Consider the following 22,600-nt stretch of genomic DNA (forward strand, 5'->3'; position numbering starts at 1 on the left):
TGAATCTGTCAATCAACTGCATTTAATTAAGCGTCGCATAATATTAACGTTAGATCCAAACTAACCGATTATGGGGATCCAATGTTGGATAGCGTCGAGCAACATCCACTGGGCTCTTCAGTAACATTCAACACGAAGCCCACTTCAGTTAGCTAAGGGAGAGAACGTGTTACAGAGTCAACAGTCAGCACTTTGTACAGAATACAATGACTTTAACGCCATGCTCTTCACTTCATTCATTCCAGTGTTGTACACAGACCAGGTTCAGCAGCTAGACTGTGCTGATCACTGGTCTCGGTGAGTCTGATGACGGGGTCTCCTCAGTCTGGGTAGATCAGACTCTATTCCTGCTTCTGACTAACATGCTCGCCTCGGGCTAGCCCTTCACCACTCTTGGCGGAGGAAATGCCAAGCGGGCACGGAGAGAGTGGCCGTCATCACTCTGGTCAAGGGCGGACTGGCTCATCTCAGCTCCGCCACTCTGCTACCAGCAACTGCTCAGCTGAAGTCTACTCCACCGCCTCCCCCCCACCCCCCTTCCCAAATCCACTGCGCCTCCCCCCCACCCCCCTTCCCAAATCCACTGTGCCTCCCCCATTTCCCAAACAAGCAGGCCCACCATGAACCTGCACGGACTGCGTAGAATCAGATAGATCACGGTGTCAGATATTGAAAATACAAGTGTAGGTGCTTGAGGGTTACATTCTCAAGGTAATACTTGGGCACGATATCGTATTGGGCTCTGCAATGAAGAGGAATGCTCAGGAATCTGAAGCATAACCAGGAAGTGGGGAGAGCCATTCACAAAATCTCCAGGCTGATAAAGGAAGTATGATTAGGTTTCAAATAATTTGCAGATTTTTACAAATTCTCCCCTACAAATCACAATAAAGTTAGCAAATGAACTGTTGTAGGAGGTTAGAGGCTGACAATAACTTTACCATGGCCGGTTACAGAACGGTTACAGCGCAGGAACCAGCTGGTAAGAGCAAGCCAACCAATCCCACTAGCCCGTCTTCCCTCTCTCAGGGACAACCTGCCTCCATCACACTCTGCCAGTGCCTTCCAGATCCCAATCGCTTGCTCCGTTAAAAAATATCTTCTAATCGCGCTGCAGCTTTCCATTCTTGAAAAGATTAACTGTATTTCTGCTCCAAGTGGGGTCCAAGAGGAGGACTGATCAACCAAAGGCGCTGGGTCACATTCCAGCTCTGGGTGTCCAGTACACGTACAGCCAGGTGACTGGAATAACTTCAAACTAATGAGGTTGGAAAACAGAATAAAAAGGCTTTAAACTTATAAAAGATATCTTCACAGACTAATCCAAAGTGCTTGACAGCCAATGAGGTGTCGTCACTAATGTCATCTAGAACATTTGGCAGCAGGTTTGTGCACAGCAAGATCCCACAAACAACAGCAAGACAAATGACCATCCGGTTTCAGTGATGCTCATAGATCATAGAATCTCTACAGTGCAGAAGGAGATCATTTGGCCCATTGAGTCTGCATCGACCGCAATCCCACCCAGGCGCTATTCCTGTAACCCCATGTATTTACTCTAGCTAATGACACTAAGGGACAATTTAGCATGGACAATCCACCTAGCCCGCACATCTTTGGAGTGTGGGAGGAAACCCACGCAGACAAAAGGAGAATGGGTAACCTTCACACAGTCAGTGACCCAAGCAAGGAATCAAACCCAGTCCCTGACACTGTGAAACAGCAGTGCTAACCACTGTGCCACCCAATGTTGATGCGGGTTCAAGGAGAAATGTTTCTCGGGGCCCTGGGAGAACATCCTGAGGGGGTAGATAGTGACTAATGGTCAACATCTCTGTCTGAAAGGTGGTAGCTGTGACAGTGTCAGTCTAGAAGATGTGACCCAGTCACCAGAGTGTTGACCATCTGGTCGGGGAGGTGGAAGTGCTACATACACACACAAGAAGTATCCTTGCAATATTCTAACTCACTCTGTTAGGAAGTATTCCTGCAGCATTCCAGCACATTCCTGGCTGCTCTCCCACATTCTATCCCTCAGAAACTCCAGGCCAACCCAAGCTCTGCCGCCCATGGTTAACTCACATTCGGTCACCCCTGTGCTCGCTGACCTACACTGGCTCCTTGTCAAACAACAGCTCAATTCTCATTCAAGTCATTCACATCTCTCCCCCCTCCTTGTAATCTCCTCCAGTCCTAGAACCCCGAGATATTCAGGCTCATCGCCGTGCCTGCGAGCACTGTCTGCCGTACTTCCTGCCTCTAATACACTCAAAACCCACTACCCATTTGACCCAACGCTTGGTCATCTCACCTCACATCTCCTTTAGCGTCTCGGTGTCCACTTCTCTCCACAATACTGTGAAATGTTTTAGGATGTTTTATTAAAGCTATAGAGATACGGGTTGTTAGGAACATTGGAACAGGAGTAACCCATTCAGTCCATTGAGCCTGCTCTGCCATTTGATACAATCGTGGCTTATCGGACACACAGCAGTGCCTTTTTACCCACTCTATCCTGATAACCCTTTATGTTGTTAATCCGAAATCTAACAATCTCTACCTTAACCATACTGAATGACCAAGCTTCCACAGCCCCCTCGGAGTAAAAAAAAATCTCCTCATCTCAGCTTTAAGTGGCTCCCCCCTAATTTTGAAATTGTGTCCCTGGGTTCTAGACTCCCCAACCAAGGGAAACATCTCACCCAATTCTACCTGGTCTATTCCTTTCAGTATTTTGGAACTTTCAATGAGTTCACCTCTCCTTCTTTGAAACGGTAGAGAATCCAGGCCCAGTTCACCAGTCTTTGTAAAGGCAGCCTTGCCATCCTCGAGAGAGGTTTGGTGAACCTTTATTGCACTCCCTCTATGGCAATAACATTCTTTGAGATAAGGGGACCATAACTGCGCACAGTTGTTGTTGGATGCTCTGATTCCCCCTCTTTCCCACATTACACGGGAGGCTCTACTCTGTCCCTCTGAGAGGAGTCGGGTGAAAGGGCGTGTGTTTGAGTGAGAGCGAGAGCCAAACACATCCAACATCATCCAGAGAGGAAACATCCCATTGGAAAGCAGACCCACTCTCAAAGCTTGCTGGGTTCCCCCAGGATCGATTAATGACAACTCAGTTTCCGCTAACTGCACTCGTTTGTGAGCCTAAGGGGACTCGGAACGTTGAGCTGGTTCTTCTGGGGGCAGGGCGTGTTCTGAAAGCTTTGAATACAAGTGTATTTCAATTTAACTGACTACTATTCCCCCTCAATTTAACCCTTTTATAAAGTTAGCTTCAGTTAATTTAATATCGGGTTACTCTCAGGTGGAGGGGGGAGTGACACAGATGAAGGGTGCTTTTTTTGTGACAAACCAATTTGCAGCTGTATTAATCAAGCAGCACCTATTGATGGAGGTTGTCACAGTGCGTGCCCTCAAGTTAATTGTTCATTAGTGAGCAGCTTGGTAAGGCCTGGAGTGCCATACCAATCAGACCTGCTGGAGGCTACAAGCTGCACTGATCAAGGGCAATAACGAGAGAATCCAGTGGCTTTGATTGAAATTCGATAACTTGTCATAGTGGGATTTGAACTCACGATCCCAAGCCTGCTCATCCAGTACTCCAGTGTGTGTACACCTCAGACTGCTGGTACTCGGATCTTGTTGCTCAGATTTGGGATTTACGGAAAGGAGGCCAATCTGCCAGCCCTTTGACAGTGCTATCCCATGTTCCCACACTCCTGCTCCTCCCCCACAGCTCTGCAAGGGGCATATCTAATACTCTTTCAAAGCTTACTATCAGGTGAGAATGCCCACCACCAACTTTAAACTAAATAACGGAGGGCTGGGGGAGATTTGGTAAGTTAAAGAGAATGAACAGTGCAGTAGTGCAGGCTAGCGATACAGGTCAGGATAACTGGAATGGTCAGAATGTACCAACTGACACAGTGCTGCCTCTTACAGCGCCAGGGACCGGGGTTCGATTCCCGGCTTGGGTCACTGTCTGCACGTTCTCCCCATGTCTGCGTGGGTTTCCTCCAGGTGCTCCGGTTTCCTTCCACAATCCAAAGGTGTGCAGGTTAGGTGGATGGGCCAATGCAAATTGCCCCTTAGTTTCAGGGGGATTAGCAGGGTAAATACATGGGGTTACGGGGATAGGGCCTGGGATTGCTGTCAGTGCAGGCTTGATGGGCCAAACCGCTTTCTTTTGATTCTGATTTAAGAGTGCATCAGTAGACAAGGTCAGAGTGTGGAAGAACAGTAAAAAGACGGAATTAAATGCTCCGTAGCTGAAAGCACATTGCATTCCTAACAAAACCAATGCATTGATAGCACAAGCAAACATGCATGGTCTGGTTGCAAGGTGACCAAGACTGGTATTTTACAAGACAGGAGGAAGAGGTGGTGCGGTAGCTCTGTTATTACTTGTTCAATCATGAGAGATGACCTTTGCTCAGAAGAACAGGATGTAAAATTAATTTGGATGGAGGTAAGAAATAGCAAAGGAAAGAAGTCTCTGGTGGGAGTAGTTTGCAGACTCCCCGACAGCAACTACACTGTAGGAATGGAATATATAGGAAGAAATAATAGGATCTGGCAAGAAAGTTACCACAATAATTATGGCCAATTTTCATCTTTAAAGCGATCTGAAGAATCAAATTGGCAACAGCAGCCTGGAAGAGGAGTTCAGACTGTGTATACGGGACAATTTCTTACAGCAATATGTCCTCAAGCCAACCAGGGAGCAAACTATTTTACACCTGATAATGTGTAATGAGACAAGATTAATTATCGACCTCATGGAAAGATGCCTCAGGCAACAGCGATCATAACATGATAGAATTTCACATTCAGTTTGAGGGTGAGAAACCTGGATCCAAGACTAGTGGCTTAAACTTGAATAAAGACAATTACAAGGGTATGAAGACAGATTTGGTTAATGTGGACTGGGAAAACAGTTTAAAAGGTAAGACCGTAGGGAAGCAGTGGCAGACAGTTAAGGCGATATTTCATAATACTTAAAAGATATATTCCATTGAGAAAAAAAAGACCAAAAAGGATACATCATCCATGGTTGACTAAGGAAGTTAAGGAAAGTAGCAAATCGAAAGACGAGTACAATATCGCAAGGATTAGTGCTAGGTCAGAAGGATGGACAAATTTTAAAAACCAGCAAGGAATGACTAATAATGGGAGAAATTAAGAGTATGACAGTATTTCTAGAATTATAAAAACAGACACTAAGCATATAAAAAGGAAGAGAGTAGCTAAAGTAAGTGCTCTTGCATCAGAGGGCGAGACAGAGGAATTAATAATGAGAAACAAGGAAATGGCAGAAACTTTGAACAAATATTTTGTATTAATATTCACCGTGGAAGGCACAAAAAACATCCCAAGAATAGTTGAAAACCAAGAGGCAAAAAGGGAGGTAGGACCGTAAAACAATCAGTAGAGAAAAAGTATGGGAAAGGGGGAACCAGTGGATGTAGTGTATTGGATTTCCAAAAGCCATTCAACAAGATAAGAGCACTTGGTGTTGGGGGTAACATATTAGCATGGATTGGTTAGTTAACAGGAAGCAGCAAGACAGGATGAATGGGTCATATTTAGGGCGGCAAGCTGTAACTAGTGGAGTGCCATAGGGATCAGTGCTGGGGCCACAAGTATTTTGGATTTATGTTAATCACTTGGACGAAGAGGTCAACTGTGTTGGAACCAAATTTGCTGACCATACAAAGATAGGCAAGGAGAACAAGTTATGAGGAGGGTACAAAGAGTCCACAACAGGTTAAGCAATTGGGCAAAATTTTGGCAGATGGAAGATACAATATGGCAGAACGCAAACTTGCCTTTGGCAGCAAGAAGTGAAAAGCAGCTTATTATTTAAATGGAGAGACACTGTAGAACTCAGTGGAACAGAAGGATCTGGATGCCCTGGTACACCCTCAACACTAGTGCCCCACAAGGCTGTGTTCTCAGCCCCCCTACTATACTCCTTATACACCTATGACTGTGTGGTCAAATTCCCCTCCAACTTGATTTTCAAGTTTGCTGACGACACCACCATAGCGGGTCAGATCTCAAACAATGATGAGACGGTGTACGGGAATGAGATAGGGAATTTGGTGAACTGGTGCGGCAACAATAATCTCTCCCTCAATGTCAACAAAATGAAGGAGATTGTCATTGACTCAAGGAAGCATAGTGGACTGCTCGCCTCTGTCTACATCAATGAGGATGAAGTGGAAATGATCAAGAGCTTCAAGTTTCTAGGTGCCCAGATCACCAACAACCTGTCCTCGTTCCTCCATGCGGACACTATATTTAAGAAAGCCCACCAATGCCTCTACTTTCTCAGGAGGCTAAGGAAATTTGGCATGTCCGCTACGACACTCACCAACGTTTACAGATGCACCATAGAAAGCATTCTTTCTGGTTGTATCACAGCTTGGTATGGCTCCTGCTTTGTCCAAGACCGCAAGAAACTACAAAGGGTCGTGAATGTAGCCCAACCCATCACTCAACCCAGCCTCCCATCCATTGACACTATCTACACCTCCCGCTGCCTTTGGAAAAGCAGCCAGCATACTCAAGGACTCCACCACACATCCTGCACATACTCTCTTCTATCTTCTTCTGTCAGGAAAAAGATACAAAGGTCTGAGGACATGTACCAACCAACTCAAGAACAGCTGCTTTCCTGCTGCCATCAGACTTTTGAATGGACCTACCTCACACTAAGTTGATCTTTCTCTACACCCTAGCTATAACTGTAACACTATGTTCTGCATTCTCCATTCCTTCTCTATGAACAGTATGCTTTGACTGTATAGCGCGCAAGAAACAATACTTTTCACTGTATGTTAATACATGACAATAATAAAGCAAATCAAATGAAAAACATGAATCTAAATACCTAGCATGCAGTTACAGGAAGCAGTTGGGAAGGCAAACTGAAACATTGGTCTCTTTTGCAAAGCAAATGAAATCTAAAAGTAGGGAAGTATTGCAGGCCCTTTTTGAGATCACATCTGGAGCACTGCACAGAGTTTTGGTCTCCTTACCAGAGGAGGAATATAATTGCACTGGGAGGAGTTCAGAGAAAGTTCACTCAGCTGATTCCTGTGTTGCCTTATAAGGGAAGGCTGAGCTGATGGGACATACATTGATTGACGTTTAGAAGAATGAGAGGTGGTCTTATTGAAACATGTATGATTGTGAGGAGATGTGGGGAGGATGTTTCCCCTTTGTTTGGGAGTATGGAATGAGAAGCAGAGTTTAAAAATAAGGAGTCTCCTATTTAAGATGGAAATGAGGAGGCTTTTTTCTCTTAGAGGGTCAATTGTCTTTGAAATTCTCTTCCACAGAGAGCAGTGGAGGTTCGATCATTGAATAAATTCAAAATTGAGTTAGGCAGATTTCTGACCCACAAGACAGTGGAGGGGGGGGGGGGGGGGGGGTGTGATGGTGGTAAGGTCGACAGGCAAGAATGTGGAGTTATACCACAATCAGATCATTCATGGTATTAATGACTGGCGGAGCAAGCTTGAGTGATCAAATGCCCTGGAAGGCTGTAGATTCCTGAGACATTGGGACAGGTTTAGGGGGAGGAGGGACCTAAACAAACAGGATGTGTTGCACCTGAGAGGTGAGATCAATGTCCCTGAGGGAGTTTGCTGGTGGTGTCGGGGAAGATTTTAAACAGCGCAGCAATGGGATGTGGACCAGGGCGTAGCATAAAGGATGGGGAGGGACAGAGAGCACTAACATTTTTTAATTCTATCACAGGATATGGGTGTCACTGGCTATGCCAGCATTTATTCCCCATTCCTCGTTGCCCCTTGATATGGCAATGGCGAGTTGCCTTCTTGAATTTCAGCAGTTCATGAGGTTTAGGTAGACCCGCAGTGCTGTTCATAGCCCCGTTCATAGAATCCCTTCAGTGTAGAAAGAGGCCATTTGGCCCATCGAGTCTGCATCTACCACAATCCCACTCAGACCCTATTCCCATAACCCCATGTATTTACCCTGCTAATCCCCCTGACACTAGGATCAATTTAGCATTGCCAATCCACCTAACCCGCACATCTTTGGATTGCGGGAGGAAACCCACGCAGACACGGGGACCCGAGGCCGGAATTGAACCCGGATCCCTGGCGCTGTGAGGCAGCGGTGCCAACCACTGTGCCACCATGCCGCTCCACTTGCAAACCGCTATGGGGGGGGTTCCAGGATTTTGACCCAATGGCAGTAAAGGAAGAGATATATTTCCAAGTCAGGATGGTGTGTTGTAGGGGAACCTCCACACTCCCACGTGACTGCTGCCTTGTCCTAGGTGGCAGAGGTCATGGGTTTGGAAGGTGGTGTCTAGGAACTATGGCGAGTTGCTGCAGTGCACCGTACATGGTGCACACTGTTGCTACAGTGCATCGTTGGTGAAAGGAGTGAAGGTTTAAGGTAGTGGATGGTGTGCTAATCCTCCTGGATGGTGTCACGCTTCTTGAGTGTTGTTGAAGCTGCACTCACCCAAGCAAATGGGAATTATTCCATCACACTCCGGATTTGTGCCTTGTAGACGGTGGGCAGGCTTTGAGGAGTCAGGAAGTGACTTACTTCACATCTCTACAGTGCAGGAGGCGGCCATTCGGCCCATCGAGTCTGCACTGACTCTTACCCAGGCTTACCCCACATATTTATCCGCTAATCCCCCTAACCTATATATAATAGATATCTTGGGATACCAAGGGTCAATTTAGCATGGCCAATCCACCTAACCGGCACATCTTTGGACTCTGGGATGAAACTGGAGCACCCGGAGGAAACCCACGCAGACATGGGGAGAATGTCTGTGGAGTTTGCACAGTCACCCAAGGCAGGAATTGAACTCAGGTCCCTGGCGCTGTGAGGCAGCAGTGCTAACCACTGTGCTACCGTGCCGCCCATACTTGCTGCAGGAATCTGAGCCTCTGTCCTGCCCTTTGAAGCCACAGTATTTATATGGCTAGTACAGTTCAGTTTCTGGTTAATGGTAACTCCAGGATATTGATAGTTGGGGATTTAGTGGTGGTTATGCCATTGACTGTCATGGGGGCAATGGTTGTACTCTCTCTTGTGGGAGATGGTCATTGCTTGGCACTTCTGCGGCACAAACGTTACTTGCCACTTGTGAACCCAAGCCTGGATATGGTCCAGGTCTTGTCGCATTTGGACATGGACTGCTTCAGTATCTGAGGAGTTGTGAATGGTGTTGAACATTGTTCGCTGATGACTGCACATCCCCACTTGAAGGAAGGGCATTGATGAAGCAGCTGAAGATGTTTGGCCTTAGGATACTACCCTGAGGAACTTTGTTCACTAAATATCCATGGATTCATGTTCAAGAAAGATAAGGGCAGAAAGAAAGGAGATGGGGTAACATCTTCAGGAGAATATTACAGCGTTAGAGAGGATGTACTAGAGGGCTCAAGGACAAAATCTATATTGTTCGTGTTAAACAAGAGGTGCATTCTACTGGTCACTAACATATGGAGCCAATTGGCAAAGAAGAGTAGTGATAATGGGGACTTCATTTATCCTAGAGATTGGGATAGTAAAGATGTAAAAGGACAGAAAGGCCAAGAGATTCTTAAGTGTATTCAGAAGAATTTTCCACACCAGTGTGGGCCACAAGTTGCCCAGCACTGCTAAGGGAAGGACACACCATCCCTGGCTAACTAGAGTTAAAGATAGTGTACAAAACTAAGAGTGCACCAGCAGTTAGAGCTAGAAGTTACAGAAATAGTCAAAAGTCAGAACTAAAGGCTCTGTATCTGAGAGCACATAGCATTCATAACAAAACAGATGAATTGACAGCCCAAATAGAAATAAATAATAGCCGTTAGAGACATGGCTGCAGGCTGACAAAGACTGGTACCTGAACATTTATGGGTACATGACATTTCGGAAGGACAGGAAGCTGGAAGGTGGTGGAGGGGCAGCTCTGTTAATTAAGGATGATATCATTAGTACAACAAAGAGAGATGACCTTAATTCTGGACATCAAGTTGCAGAGTGAGTTTGGGTGGAGATGATCGCTGGAATTCTACAGCCCCTCCCACCACAGAATCGGAGCAGGCAAGGGACAAAGAACAAACAGAATTACAGCACAGGAACAGGCCCTTCGGCCCCTCCAAGCCTGCACCGACCATGCTGCCCGACTGAACTAAAACCACTGACCCTTCCAGGGACCGTATCCCTCTATTCCCATCCTATTAATGTATTTGTCCAGACGCCCCTTAAAAGTCACTATTATATCTGCTTCCACTACCTCCCCCGGCAGCAAGTTCCAGGCACCCACCACCCTCTGTGTAAAAAGCTTGCCTCGTACATCTCCTTTAACCCTTGCCCCTTAAACCTATGCCCCCGAGTAATTGACTCTTCCACCCTGGGAAAAATCTTCTGATTATCCACTCTGTCCACGCCCTTCAGTCTTGTAGACTTCTATCAGGTCGCCCCGCAATCTCCGTCGCTCCGTCGAGAACAAACCAAGTTTCTCCAACCTCTCTTCATAGCTAATGCCCTCCATACCAGGCAACATCCTGGTAAATCTTTTCTGTACCCTCTCCAAAGCCTCCACATCCTTCTGGTAATGTGGCGACCAGAATTGAACACTATATTCCAAGTGCGGCCTAACTAAGGTTCTATAAAGCTGCAACATGACTTGCCAATTTTTAAACTCAATGCCCTGGCCGATGAAGGCAAGCATGTCGTATGCCTTCTTGCCTACCTTCTCCAGCTGCATTGCCACTTTCAGTGACCTGTGTACCTGTACACCCAGATCCCTCTGCCTATCAATGCTCTTAAGGGTTCTGCCATTTACTGTATATTTCCTCCAGGATATATACATTACCTCACATTCGTCCAGATTAAACTCCATCTGCCATCTCTCCACCCAAGCTTCCAACCGATCTATATCCTGCTGTATCCTCTGATGGTCCTCATCACTGTCTGCAAATCCACCAATCTTTGTGTCGTCTGCAAACTTACTAATCAAACCAATTACATTTTCCTCCAAATCATTTATATATATTACGAACAGCAAAGGTCCCAGCACTGATCCCTGAGGAACGCCACTTGTCACGGCCCTCCATTCAGAAACGCACCCTTCCACTGCTACCCTCTGTCTTCTATGACCAAGCCAGTTCTGTATCCACCTTGCCAGCTCGCCTCTGATCCCATATGACTTCACCTTGTACACCAGTCTGCCATGAGGGACCTTGTCAAAGGCCTTACTGAAGTCCATGTAGACAACATCCACTGCCCACCCTCATCAATCAGATAACAGGAATGTCCTTTGACCTCGGACGGGATTTTCTGGTCTCGAGTCGAGCAAAGTCGTAAAATCCCACCCGATAAATAGTAACGGTAAGAAGTTGCTTATGGGAATGGTTTATAGGTTCCCTGACAGTAACCACACTGTCGGCCACAGTATACAAGAGGGAACATAGAAAATAGGAGCAGGAGGCAGCTATTCAGCCCTTCGAGCCTGTTCTGCCATTCATTATGATCAGGGCTGATCATCTAACTCACTAGTCTGATCCCACTTTCCCCCATATCTTTTGATCCCCATTGCCCCTATATCTAACTGCCTCTTGAAAAAATACAATGATTGGTCTCAACTGCTTTCTGTGGTACAGAATGCCACAAGCTTACCATTCTCTGGGTGAAGAAATTTCTCCTCATCTCAGTCCTAGAAGGTTTACCCCGTATCCTTGGACTGTGATCCCTGGTTTTGGACTCCCCACCATCGGGAACATCCTTCTTGCATCTACCCTGTCTAATCCTGTTAGAATTTCATAGGTTTCTATGAGATCCCCCTTCTTCTAAACTCCAGCGAAGACAATCCTGACTCAATCTCACCTCACATTAGTTCTGCCATCTCAGGAATCAAGTCTGGTAAACCTTTGCTGCACTCCCTCCATTCTTCCTAAGGTAAGGAGACCAAAACTGCATTTTAGGAGAGTGGTCCAAGAAGTGGCTGATGAAATTCAACGTGGGCAAGTGCGAGGTCGTACACTTTGGAAAAAAGAATAGAGGCATGGACTATTTTCTAAACGGTGACAAAATTCATAATGCTAAAGTGCAAAGGGACTTGGGAGTCCTAGTCCAGGATTCTCTAAAGGTAAACTTGCAGGTTGAGTCCGTAATTAAGAAAGCAAATGTAATGTTGTCATTTATCTCAAGAGGCTTGGAATACAAAAGCAGGGATGTACTTCTGAGGCTTTATAAAGCACTGGTTAGGCCCCATTTGGAGTACTGTGAGCAATTTTGGGCCCCACACCTCAGGAAGGACATACTGGCACTGGAGCGGGTCCAGCGGAGATTCACACGGATGATCCCAGGAATGGTAGGCCTGACATACGATGAACGTCTGAGGATCGTGGGATTATATTCATTGGAGTTTAGGAGGTTGAGGGGAGATCTGATAGAAACTTACAAGATAATGAACGGCTTAGATAGGATGGACGTAGGGAAGTTGTTTCCATTAACAGGGGAGACTAGGACGCGGGGGCACAGCCTTAGAATAAAAGGGAGTCACTTTAGAACAGAGATGAGGAGAAATTTCTTCAGCCAGAGAGTGGTGGGTCTGTGGAATTCATTGCCACAGAGGGCTGTGGAGGCCGAGACGTTGAGCGTCTTCAAGACAGAAATTGATAAATTCTTGATTTCTCGAGGAATTAAGGGCTATGGGGAGAGAGCGGGTAAATGGAGTTGAAATCAACCATGATTGAATGGTGGAGTGGACTCGATGGGCCGAATGGCCTTACTTCCGCTCCTATGTCTTATGGTCTTATGGTCTTAATATTCCAGGTGTGGTCGCACTAAGGCCCTGTATAATTGCAGCAAGATATCCCTGTTCCTGTACCAGAATCCTCCCGCTATGAAGGCCATTTGCCTTCTTTACCGCGTGCTGTACCTGTATGCTTACCTTCAGCGACTGGTATACGGGGATACCCAGGTCTGGCTGCACGTTCCCCTCTCTCAATTCGCAGCCACTCAAATAATAATTTGCTTTCCTGCTTTTGCTACCAAAGTGGATAACCTCACATTTATCCAAATTATACTGCATCTGTCATGCATTTGCTCACTCACTCAGCTTGTCCAATCATTTGGAAGCATCTTTGCACCCCCCTCACAGCTCACCCTCTAATCCAGCTTTGTGTCACCTGAAAATCTAGAGATATTAGTTCCCTCGTGTAAAGCATTAATATATATGGTGAATAGCTGGGGTCCTGGCACTGATTCCTGCGGTACCCCACTAGTCACTGTCTGCCATTTGCAAAACGACCTGTTTATTCCTACTCTTTGTTTCCTGTCTGCCAACCAGTTTTCTATCTATCTTAATACACGACCCCCAATCACGTGCTTTAATTTTAAACACTAATCATGAATAAAATACATTTAATACACATTGTATATTTCATAATGAGTTATAGAAAATGCTTAATCATTCATGTATATTAATAGAACCCTCATCAACTTCAAGTGGTAAAAACAAAATAAAAATTTATTTTTTGGACACAGAGGGAGCGCACGGCTCTCACAGTCAATGTTGTGAGCAATCAGCACGCACCTCACTTCACTCGCCCTTGCTTTACTTGTGAATCACTTCAGTCACACCGGTAGGAAAAAAGCTACGCAGAAGAAAATCAGTGGAATGCGGCAACCCTGCACATGGGCAACGGTCAACAAGAGGTCTCGTGGACCGCACTCAGAACCCAGGTGGGCCACATAGACATAGACATAGAAACCCTACAGTGCAGAAGGAGGCCATTCGGCCCATCGAGTCTGCACCGACCACAATCCCACCCAGGCCCTACCCCCACATATTTACCCGTTAATCCCTCTAACCTACGCATCCCAGGACTCGAAGGGGCAATTTTTAACCTGGCCAATCAACCTAACCCCCACATCTTTGGACTGTGGGAGGAAACCGGAGCACCCGGAGGAAACCCACGCAGACACGAGGAGAATGTGCAAACTCCACACAGACAGTGACCGAGCCGGGAATCGAACCCGGGACCCTGGAGCTGTGAAGCAGCAGTGCTAACCACTGTGCTACCGTGCCGCCACATGTGGCCTCCCCAGCTGCAAGTATCCCAACGGCTAAGGGAAGGACACACCATCCAGGGCTTACTAAAGAAATTAAAGATAGTATCAAACTGAGAGAAAAAGGATATAGTTCTGCAAAGATGGATGGCAGGTCAGACAATTGGACAGAATATAAAGAACAGCAAAAGAAAGACTAAATGATAAGGAGGGAAAAATTAGAGTCCGCTGGAAAGCTGTCTAGAAATACAAAAACAGACAGTAAAAGTGGTCTTCTTCCAAAATTCAGTAGGTTCTGGGTCAGCCCTGGCATATTGGAAGTGGCAAGTGTAACCCTATTTAAAAAAGGGAGGGAGAAAATGGAATTACAGACCGGTTAATCTAACATCTGGAGAAGGGAGAGATGCTAGAGTCTGTTATAAAGGACATGATAACTTAGAAAAGCATCAACGGGAATAGACTAAGTCAACATGGATTTATGAAAGGGAAATAATGTTTGACAAACCTACTGGAGTTTTTCTGATTTTCTGTAGAATAGATGAGAGGGAATCAGTGGATGCGGTGTATTTGGATTTTCAGAAAGGTTTTGATAAAGTCCCATATAAGAGGTTAGCGCGCAAAATTCAAGCACCTAAGATTGGGGGAAATATATTGGAATGGATTGAGAATTGGTTAGCAGACAGAGTAGGAATAAATGGATTTTTTTGGAGAGGCAGGCGGTGGTAACTAGCAGGCTCCCACAGGGTTCAGTGCCTGGCTCCCACAATATATTTCAATGGTACAAGTGAGGGAACCAAAAATTACATTTTCAAGTTTGACACCACAAAACTAGGTGGGAATATGAGTGAGGAGTAGGATAAACGAGGCTTCAAGATGATTTAGACAATTGAGTTAATAGGCAGATACACTCCAGTCAAAGATCAAAATTCTGTCTATCTCAACTTTAAATATATTACTCCACAGCTCTCTGGGGAAGAGAATTCCAAAGATTCATAACTCAGTGAAGAAATTTCTCCTCCTTTCAGTACAAGAAAGCCAGATACAATCTAAGAAGATCCATCAAAGATGCAGCCTAGCCACACCAATCCCCGCCGACTATGGCAAGGTCTGCAAGGCATAACAGGCTACAAGATGAAAGCATGTAAAATCGCCGGCTCCAACGCACCCCTCCCTGATGAGCTCAATGCATTCTACGCCCGTTTTGAGCAAGAGGTCAGCGAGAGCATGTCCTCCACCCTGGAAGCCCTGGATGAACCTGTATCTGGGGTCACCATTGCAGATGTCAGAGCAGCTTTCTTAAAGCGACTCTCCCGGATGGGGTACCCGGACAAGCACTCAGATCCTGCGCGGATCAGCAGGCGCGGGGTATTCACAGACATCTTCAATCTCTCTTTACAACAATCTGAGGTCCCTATCTGCTTCAAGAAGACGACCATCATCCCAGTACCTAAGAAAAACCAAGCAGCGTGCCTTAATGACTATCGGCTGGTGGCTCTGATATCCATCATTATGAAGTGCTTCGAAAGGTTAGTCACGACACAAATCAATTCCAGCCTCTCATACTACCTGGGTCCACTACAATTTGCCTACCACCACAACAGATCCTCAGCAGACGCCATCTCCCTGGCCCTGCACTCAACCCTCGAACGCCTAGATAACAAGGACAACTATGTCAGACTCCTATTTATTGACTACAGCTCAGCCTTCAACACTATTATTCCCACGAAACTCATCTCCAAACTCCGTGGCCTGGGCCCCTCCCTCTGTGACTGGATCCTGAATTTCCTAACTCACAGACCACAATCAGTAAGGATAGGCAACAATACCTCCTCCACGATCATCCTCAACACCGGTGCCCCACAAGGCTGTGTTCTCAGCCCCTTACTATACTCCTTGAACACCTATGACTGTGTGGCCAAATTCCCCTCCAATTCGATTTTCAAGTTTGCTGATGACACCACCGTTGTGGATCGGATCTCGAACAATGGCAAGACAGAGTACAGGAATGAGATAGAGAATCTGGTGAACTGGTGCAGCAACAATAATCTCTCCCTCAATGTCAACAAAACAAAGGAGATTGTCATCCATCACGCAAACCAACCTCCCATCCACTGATTCTATCTACACTTCCCACTGCCTTGGAAAAGTAGCCAGCATAATTAAGAACCCCACGAACCCCGGACATTCTCTCTTCCACCTTCTTCCTTCAGGAAAAAGATACAAAAGTCTGAGGTCACGTACCAACCGACTCAAGAACAGCTTCTTCCCTGCTGCTGTCAGACTTTTGAATGGACCTACCTTGCATTAAGTTGATCTTTCTCTGCACTTTAGCTATGACTGTAACATTACATTCTGCACTCTCTTGTTTCCTTCTCTATGAATGGTATGTTTTGTCTGTATAGCGCGCAAGAAACAATACTTTTCACTGTATGATAATACATGTGACAATAATAAATTTTTAAAAAACTAAATAATTGAATGTTCATCTGGAGACTTATCCTCCCCCATGTTCTAGATTCCACATCTACTCTGTCAAACCCCTTCAGAATTGTGAATGTTTCAATGAGACGACCTCTCATTCTGCTAAACAGTAACCTGTTCGTCACATTATCAACATACCTTCCATGGTCAAATCCGGAGTAGGATTCGAACCTAGAGTTTCTAGTTCAGGGGCAGGGACATTGTCCACTGTGACACAAGGCCTCCAATGCAAGTACATCCATCCTTGGATACGGAGGCCGACACTGTGCACAGTACTTTTTTTTCAGCATGGAAACAGGCCCTTCGGCCCAACTTGTCCATGCCGCCCTTTTTTTAAAACCCCTAAACTAATCCTAATTCCCTGCATTTGGCCCATATCCCTCTATACCCATCGTACCCATGTAACTGTCTAAATGCTTTTTAAAAGACAACATTGTACCCACCTCTACTATTACCCCTGGCAGCTTGTTCCAGACACTCAGGACCCTCTGTGTGAAAAAATTGCCCCTCTGGACACTTTTGTATCTCTCCCCTCTCACCTTAAACCTATGCCCTCTAGTTTTAGACTCCCCTACTTTTGGGAAAGATATTGACTATCTAGCTGATCTGTGCCCCTCATTATTTTATAGACCTCTATAAGGTCACCCCTCAGCCTTCTACGCTCCAGAGAAAAAAGTCCCAGTCTATCCAGCCTCTCCTTATAACTCATACCATCAAGTCCCGGTAGCATCCCAGTAAATCTTTTCTGCACTCTTTCTAGTTTAATAATATCCTTTCTATAATAGGGTGACCAGAACTGTACACAGCATTCCAAGTGTGGCCTTACCAATGTCTTGTACAACTTCAACAAGACGTCCCAATTCCTGCATTCAATGTTCTGACCGATGAAACCAAGCATGCTGAATGCCTTCTTCACCACTCTGTCCACCTGTGACTCCACTTTCAAGTACTCCAGGTGTGGTCTTACCAAAGCCCTTTACAACTGTAGCCAAGACTTCCTTGTTGTTATACTCAAGCTCCCTTGCAATAAAGGTCAACATGCCATCTACCTTAATTGCTTGCTGCATCTACTTGCATGAGTGCTGCTTATACAGGTTCACCCAACTCTCTTTGGGCATCAACATTGAGAAGTTTCACACCATTTAAAAATCATCCTGTTTTTCTACTCTTACCAAAGTGAATAGCCTCGCACTTTCCCACATTACTGTCCATCCTGCAGCTCACTGCCTCTGCAGCCTCTTTGCATTCACCTCACAGCTTATATCCCCAACTCACCAAACCTGGCTACATTACACTCGGTCTAAATCCAAGTTAACAACAGATTGTGGAAAGTGGAGGCTCCAGCACTGATCCTTGCAGCACTCCACTAATTACAAAATCGCCATGTTTTCCCTCATTTTTGCTTTCTGTCCTTTAACCAATCCTCTGTCTGTGCTAATATATTGCCCTTCCCCCACCCCCATCCCCCCCAGCTCCACAAGCCCCTCTCAGACATACAATCCAAAACAGATTGGACAAGAACACGGGCCAGCCTGGACTCTCGACAAGGTGGCTGGGCTCCTGACCTCGGTTCTGAAAAGGAAAATCAGGCAATGGACCCAGGGCAGGCGACAACCTGTGAGGACCATTCTAGCCCTGCCCTAGACTATACCCTCGCTCCTCCTGAGATATGATTCACATTGCTGAGGGGACTTGCAGGGAGAGATGTGAAACAAAGAAAGCTGTGACACAGCCCTGTCAGGATAAAAATGGTTCTCCAATTATTTCGGCCCCTCCGGGGACCCGGGTTCAATTCTGACCTTTGGTGGAGTTTGCACATTCCCCCCCCCCTGTCTGCGTGGGTTTCCTCCCACAGTCCAAAAATGTGCAGGTTAGGCGGATTGGCCATGCTAAATTGACCCATAATGTCCCAAGATGTGCAGGTTAGGTGGATTGGCCATGCTAAAAGTGTGGGTTACGGGGACTGGGCGGAGCAGAGGGCCTGGGTAAGGTGCTCTGTCAGAGAGTCGGTGCAGATTCGATAGGCCGAATGGTCACTTCTGCACTGCATAGGGGTTCTACGATTCTCTTTTCATCACATAAATAAGCACAGTGCAGAACAGAGGGAACATAATCTGCAATTGAGAGAGAAAAAAGAACAGCAGAGCCAGAGGAGACAGCCTGTGTTTGAAGAGGCGATGGGTTGGAATGTTTGGGTAGGGGGTTAGGACAAAGCTCAAAACCAAACTGCAGAAGCACCATTTTATGGAGAGGTAAATCCATGGCAGACACTGCTCAGCGAGATGGTGGAAACAGATCATATCAATCCTTTCAAACCAGACGGCAGCCAGAAAATAACATTTTGGGACAGACTGGGCTGAGCAATTTGGGACACGGATAATGTGGCGAGAGCAACTTGCTTGGCTGGAACTGGTGACTCAAACTCACTCCTCCCAAAGCTCTCCAACTGGGTATGACCCTCTCTCAAGTCCTTGTCTGCTGTGGACTAATTGGTGGCAGGTTAATCGCTACAATCAGTCAACAAATCCATTACTGTACTGCGCGTCTGCTGCGATAGAAGGCAAATTAAATGGGCTAGCGTCTGTGTTTTCACTTAGCAATTCCTGTGGTGCCAGGGCTAGGGCCGAGGCCAATGTTTCCTGGTGGCTTCAAGTTCGGATCAAATTCACCGGCTGCGGGAGCAAAGCACGAGCTGTGTGCTCCCTGTATTTTCCAGGGGTATTGCCCCATGATTTAACAAGCAGAAGCCAAATCAGATATTTAAACATCAGCAGGTGGGTGCAGATACTACAAACCTGAAGGTGCTCAAGGGTCCCGCTGTCACTCAGGGTTAGACGCAAACACAGGCCCTAAAAGGTGAAAGGAAAGGGGAAACAATATTCAGCACAAGGATCAGGCAGGTAATACACTAACTGTGACGTAAACAGTTCATGGGGATGGCACTGACCACACACAAGGTGCTGAGGTCACAATGACCCCCAAGACAGGGGATGCAAAACAATATTCAACATGCACCCCACAGCCCCAGCATTCTGTCCAATACCGTCCACTCCCCAATCGCAATCCTACCATTTTGCTTTGTGTACTAGACCGCAGAATCGCTCAGCTATTTGCAGCAAGGTTCAACACTCTCACACAAACTGCAAATTGGAACAGGAAATTCTGCAAATCGACAGCCAGCTCTTTTACACATGTACAGGGGGAAAAGGACAACATTGCAAACCCGAGAGAGGAATTGAGAAAGCACTTGGGTGGATCAGGGTTGGTTTACTATTTATCACCTTTCATCAGAACTATTAGAGTGGATTGGATCCATTCCCGAAGAACAGATTTACATTCAAAACATTAACCTCTCGGCTGAACTCTCTGAAGGTGGTTCCAGAATTCTCTATCAACTGTACATTTTACACCAACTTCTACTGTGTGTATTTTCAAAAAATCTATGGCCCTTCGCCCCCAAAGGTGGTGGGCAGGGGATCCACACCCCCTTTCCCCCCAAAGGAGTGAGGCAGGGGATCCAAGCCCCCTTTCCCCCCAAAGGAGGTGGGCACGGGATCCACACCCCTTTCTTCCAGAGGTGAGCAGGTGGCATGGGTTTAATCAGGACACCAACATCTGAATATTCAACCAGGTGTGACCTTGCAAAGCCACTGCTCAAAATCCCATCACCTTAACCACTGAGTACAGACTATTTCTTCATTTAAAAAAAATCAACCATTCATTCTCAGCACAGGAACAACATTTTTACATCAGACACGGTCTCTCTCTCTCCCCCCACGGCAGGCATAGAAAAAGAGACAAAGATGGGGTGTGGTGAGAGGGAGATGGGGGCACGGGGGGGCAGAGGGAGATGGGGGCACAGAGAGGGGGGGGGGCCAGAGGGAGATGGGGGCACGGAGGGGGCCAGAGGGAGATGGGGGCACGGACGGGCACAGAGGGGAGGGGCGTGGAAGGGCACAGAGGGGAGGGGCGTGGACGGGCACAGAGGGGAGGGGCGTGGACGGGCACAGAGGGGAGGGGCGTGGACGGGCACAGAGGGGAGGGGCGTGGACGGGCACAGAGGGGAGGGGCGTGGACGGGCACAGAGGGGAGGGGCGTGGACGGGCACAGAGGGGAGGGGCGTGGACGGGCACAGAGGGGAGGGGCGTGGACGGGCACAGAGGGGAGGGGCGTGGACGGGCACAGAGGGGAGGGGCGTGGACGGGCACAGAGGGGAGGGGCGTGGACGGGCACAGAGGGGAGGGGCGTGGACGGGCACAGAGGGGAGGGGCGTGGACGGGCACAGAGGGGAGGGGCGTGGACGGGCACAGAGGGGAGGGGCGTGGACGGGCACAGAGGGGAGGGGCGTGGACGGGCACAGAGGGGAGGGGCGTGGACGGGCACAGAGGGGAGGTGCGTGGAAGGGCACAGAGGGGAGGGGCGTGGAAGGGCACAGAGGGGAGGGGCGTGGAAGGGCAGAGGGGAGGGGTGTGGAGGGGCACAGAGGGGAGGGGCGTGGAAGGGCAGAGGGGAGGGGTGTGGAGGGGCAGAGGGGAGGGGGCATGGAGGGGCAGAGGGGAGGGGGCATGGAGGGGCAGAGGGGAGGGGGCATGGAGGGGCAGAGGGGAGGGGGCATGGAGGGGCAGAGGGGAGGGGGCATGGAGGGGCAGAGGGGAGGGGGCATGGAGGGGCAGAGGGGAGGGGGCATGGAGGGGCAGTGGGGAGGGGGCATGGAGGGGCAGAGGGGAGGGGGCATGGAGGGGCAGAGGGAGGGGGCATGGAGGGGCAGAGGGGAGGGGGCATGGAGGGGCAGAGGGGAGGGGGCATGGAGGGGCAGAGGGCATGGAGGGGCAGAGGGGAGGGGGCATGGAGGGGCAGAGGGGAGGGGGCATGGAGGGGCAGAGGGGAGGGGGCAGAGGGGAGGGGGCATGGAGGGGCAGAGGGGAGGGGGCATGGAGGGGCAGAGGGGAGGGGGCATGGAGGGGCAGAGGGGAGGGGGCATGGAGGGGCAGAGGGGAGGGGGCATGGAGGGGCAGAGGGGAGGGGGCATGGAGGGGCAGAGGGGAGGGGGCATGGAGGGGCAGAGGGGAGGGGGCATGGAGGGGCAGAGGGGAGGGGGCATGGAGGGGCAGAGGGGAGGGGGCATGGAGGGGCAGAGGGGAGGGGGCATGGAGGGGCAGAGGGGAGGGGGCATGGAGGGGCAGAGGGGAGGGGGCATGGAGGGGCACAGAGGGGAGGGGGCATGGAGGGGCACAGAGGGGAGGGGGCATGGAGGGGCACAGAGGGGAGGGGGCATGGAGGGGCACAGAGGGGAGGGGGCATGGAGGGGCACAGAGGGGAGGGGGCATGGAGGGGAGGGGGCATGGAGGGGCACAGAGGGGAGGGGGCATGGAGGGGCACAGAGGGGAGGTGGCATGGAGGGGCACAGAGGGGAGGGGGCATGGAGGGGCACAGAGGGGAGGGGGCATGGAGGGGCACAGAGGGGAGGGGGCATGGAGGGGCACAGAGGGGAGGGGGCATGGAGGGGCACAGAGGGGAGGGGGCATGGAGGGGCACAGAGGGGAGGGGGCATGGAGGGGCACAGAGGGGAGGGGGCATGGAGGGGCACAGAGGGGAGGGGGCATGGAGGGGCACAGAGGGGAGGGGGCATGGAGGGGCACAGATGGGAGGGGGCATGGAGGGGCACAGATGGGAGAGGAGAGGGAGGACACAGGATTGGGAGGTAGAGATGGGGGACAGGGAGGCTCTCCTCGGTCCGGCTGCCTTTACCTGGGCTCCTGCTCTGTGGCTTCACCGCTGCCGGGGAGGGTCACGGCCTCTTTCTCTCCCAATCTCTCTCTATTTCTCACTCCCTGTTTCTGGAAGTTTCTATCTATTTGCTCTGATTTTCTCTCTCTCTGTTGCTCTCATTTTTCCAGTTTCACTTTTCCTGTCCTTGTTCCTCACTCACTCTTTCTTCCCCTATTTTCTCTCTCTATTCCTGCTTTCACAATCCCTCTCTAATCCCTCTCCATTCTCTTTCCCTTCCTTCTATTTCCTCTTTCCCTATCTCTCCCACTCTCTT

The 22,600-nt window shown here is 48.6% G+C and overlaps 1 protein-coding gene across 4 annotated transcripts in view; it reads right to left on the reverse strand.

The window, feature by feature from the left end:
* The window catches only part of LOC144502648 (uncharacterized), a 217,417-nt gene extending 194,823 nt beyond the window's left edge, over positions 1-22,594 (reverse strand). For all 4 annotated transcript variants that reach the window (XR_013499372.1, XM_078226818.1, XM_078226817.1 and 1 more), the window contains exons 1-3: positions 22,306-22,594; positions 19,353-19,406; positions 66-152 (exon numbers count right to left, since the gene is read on the reverse strand). Coding sequence is in view for 2 of the 4 variants with exons in the window: in XM_078226817.1 (XP_078082943.1) it covers positions 66-127 (62 nt within the window). In the remaining 2 variants the exon portion in view is untranslated. The remainder of the gene's footprint in view (positions 1-65; positions 153-19,352; positions 19,407-22,305) is intronic.
* Positions 22,595-22,600: the final 6 nt, after the last annotated feature.

This window comes from Mustelus asterias, chromosome 13 (assembly GCF_964213995.1).
Source record: "Mustelus asterias chromosome 13, sMusAst1.hap1.1, whole genome shotgun sequence".
Lineage (NCBI taxonomy): Eukaryota > Metazoa > Chordata > Chondrichthyes > Carcharhiniformes > Triakidae > Mustelus > Mustelus asterias.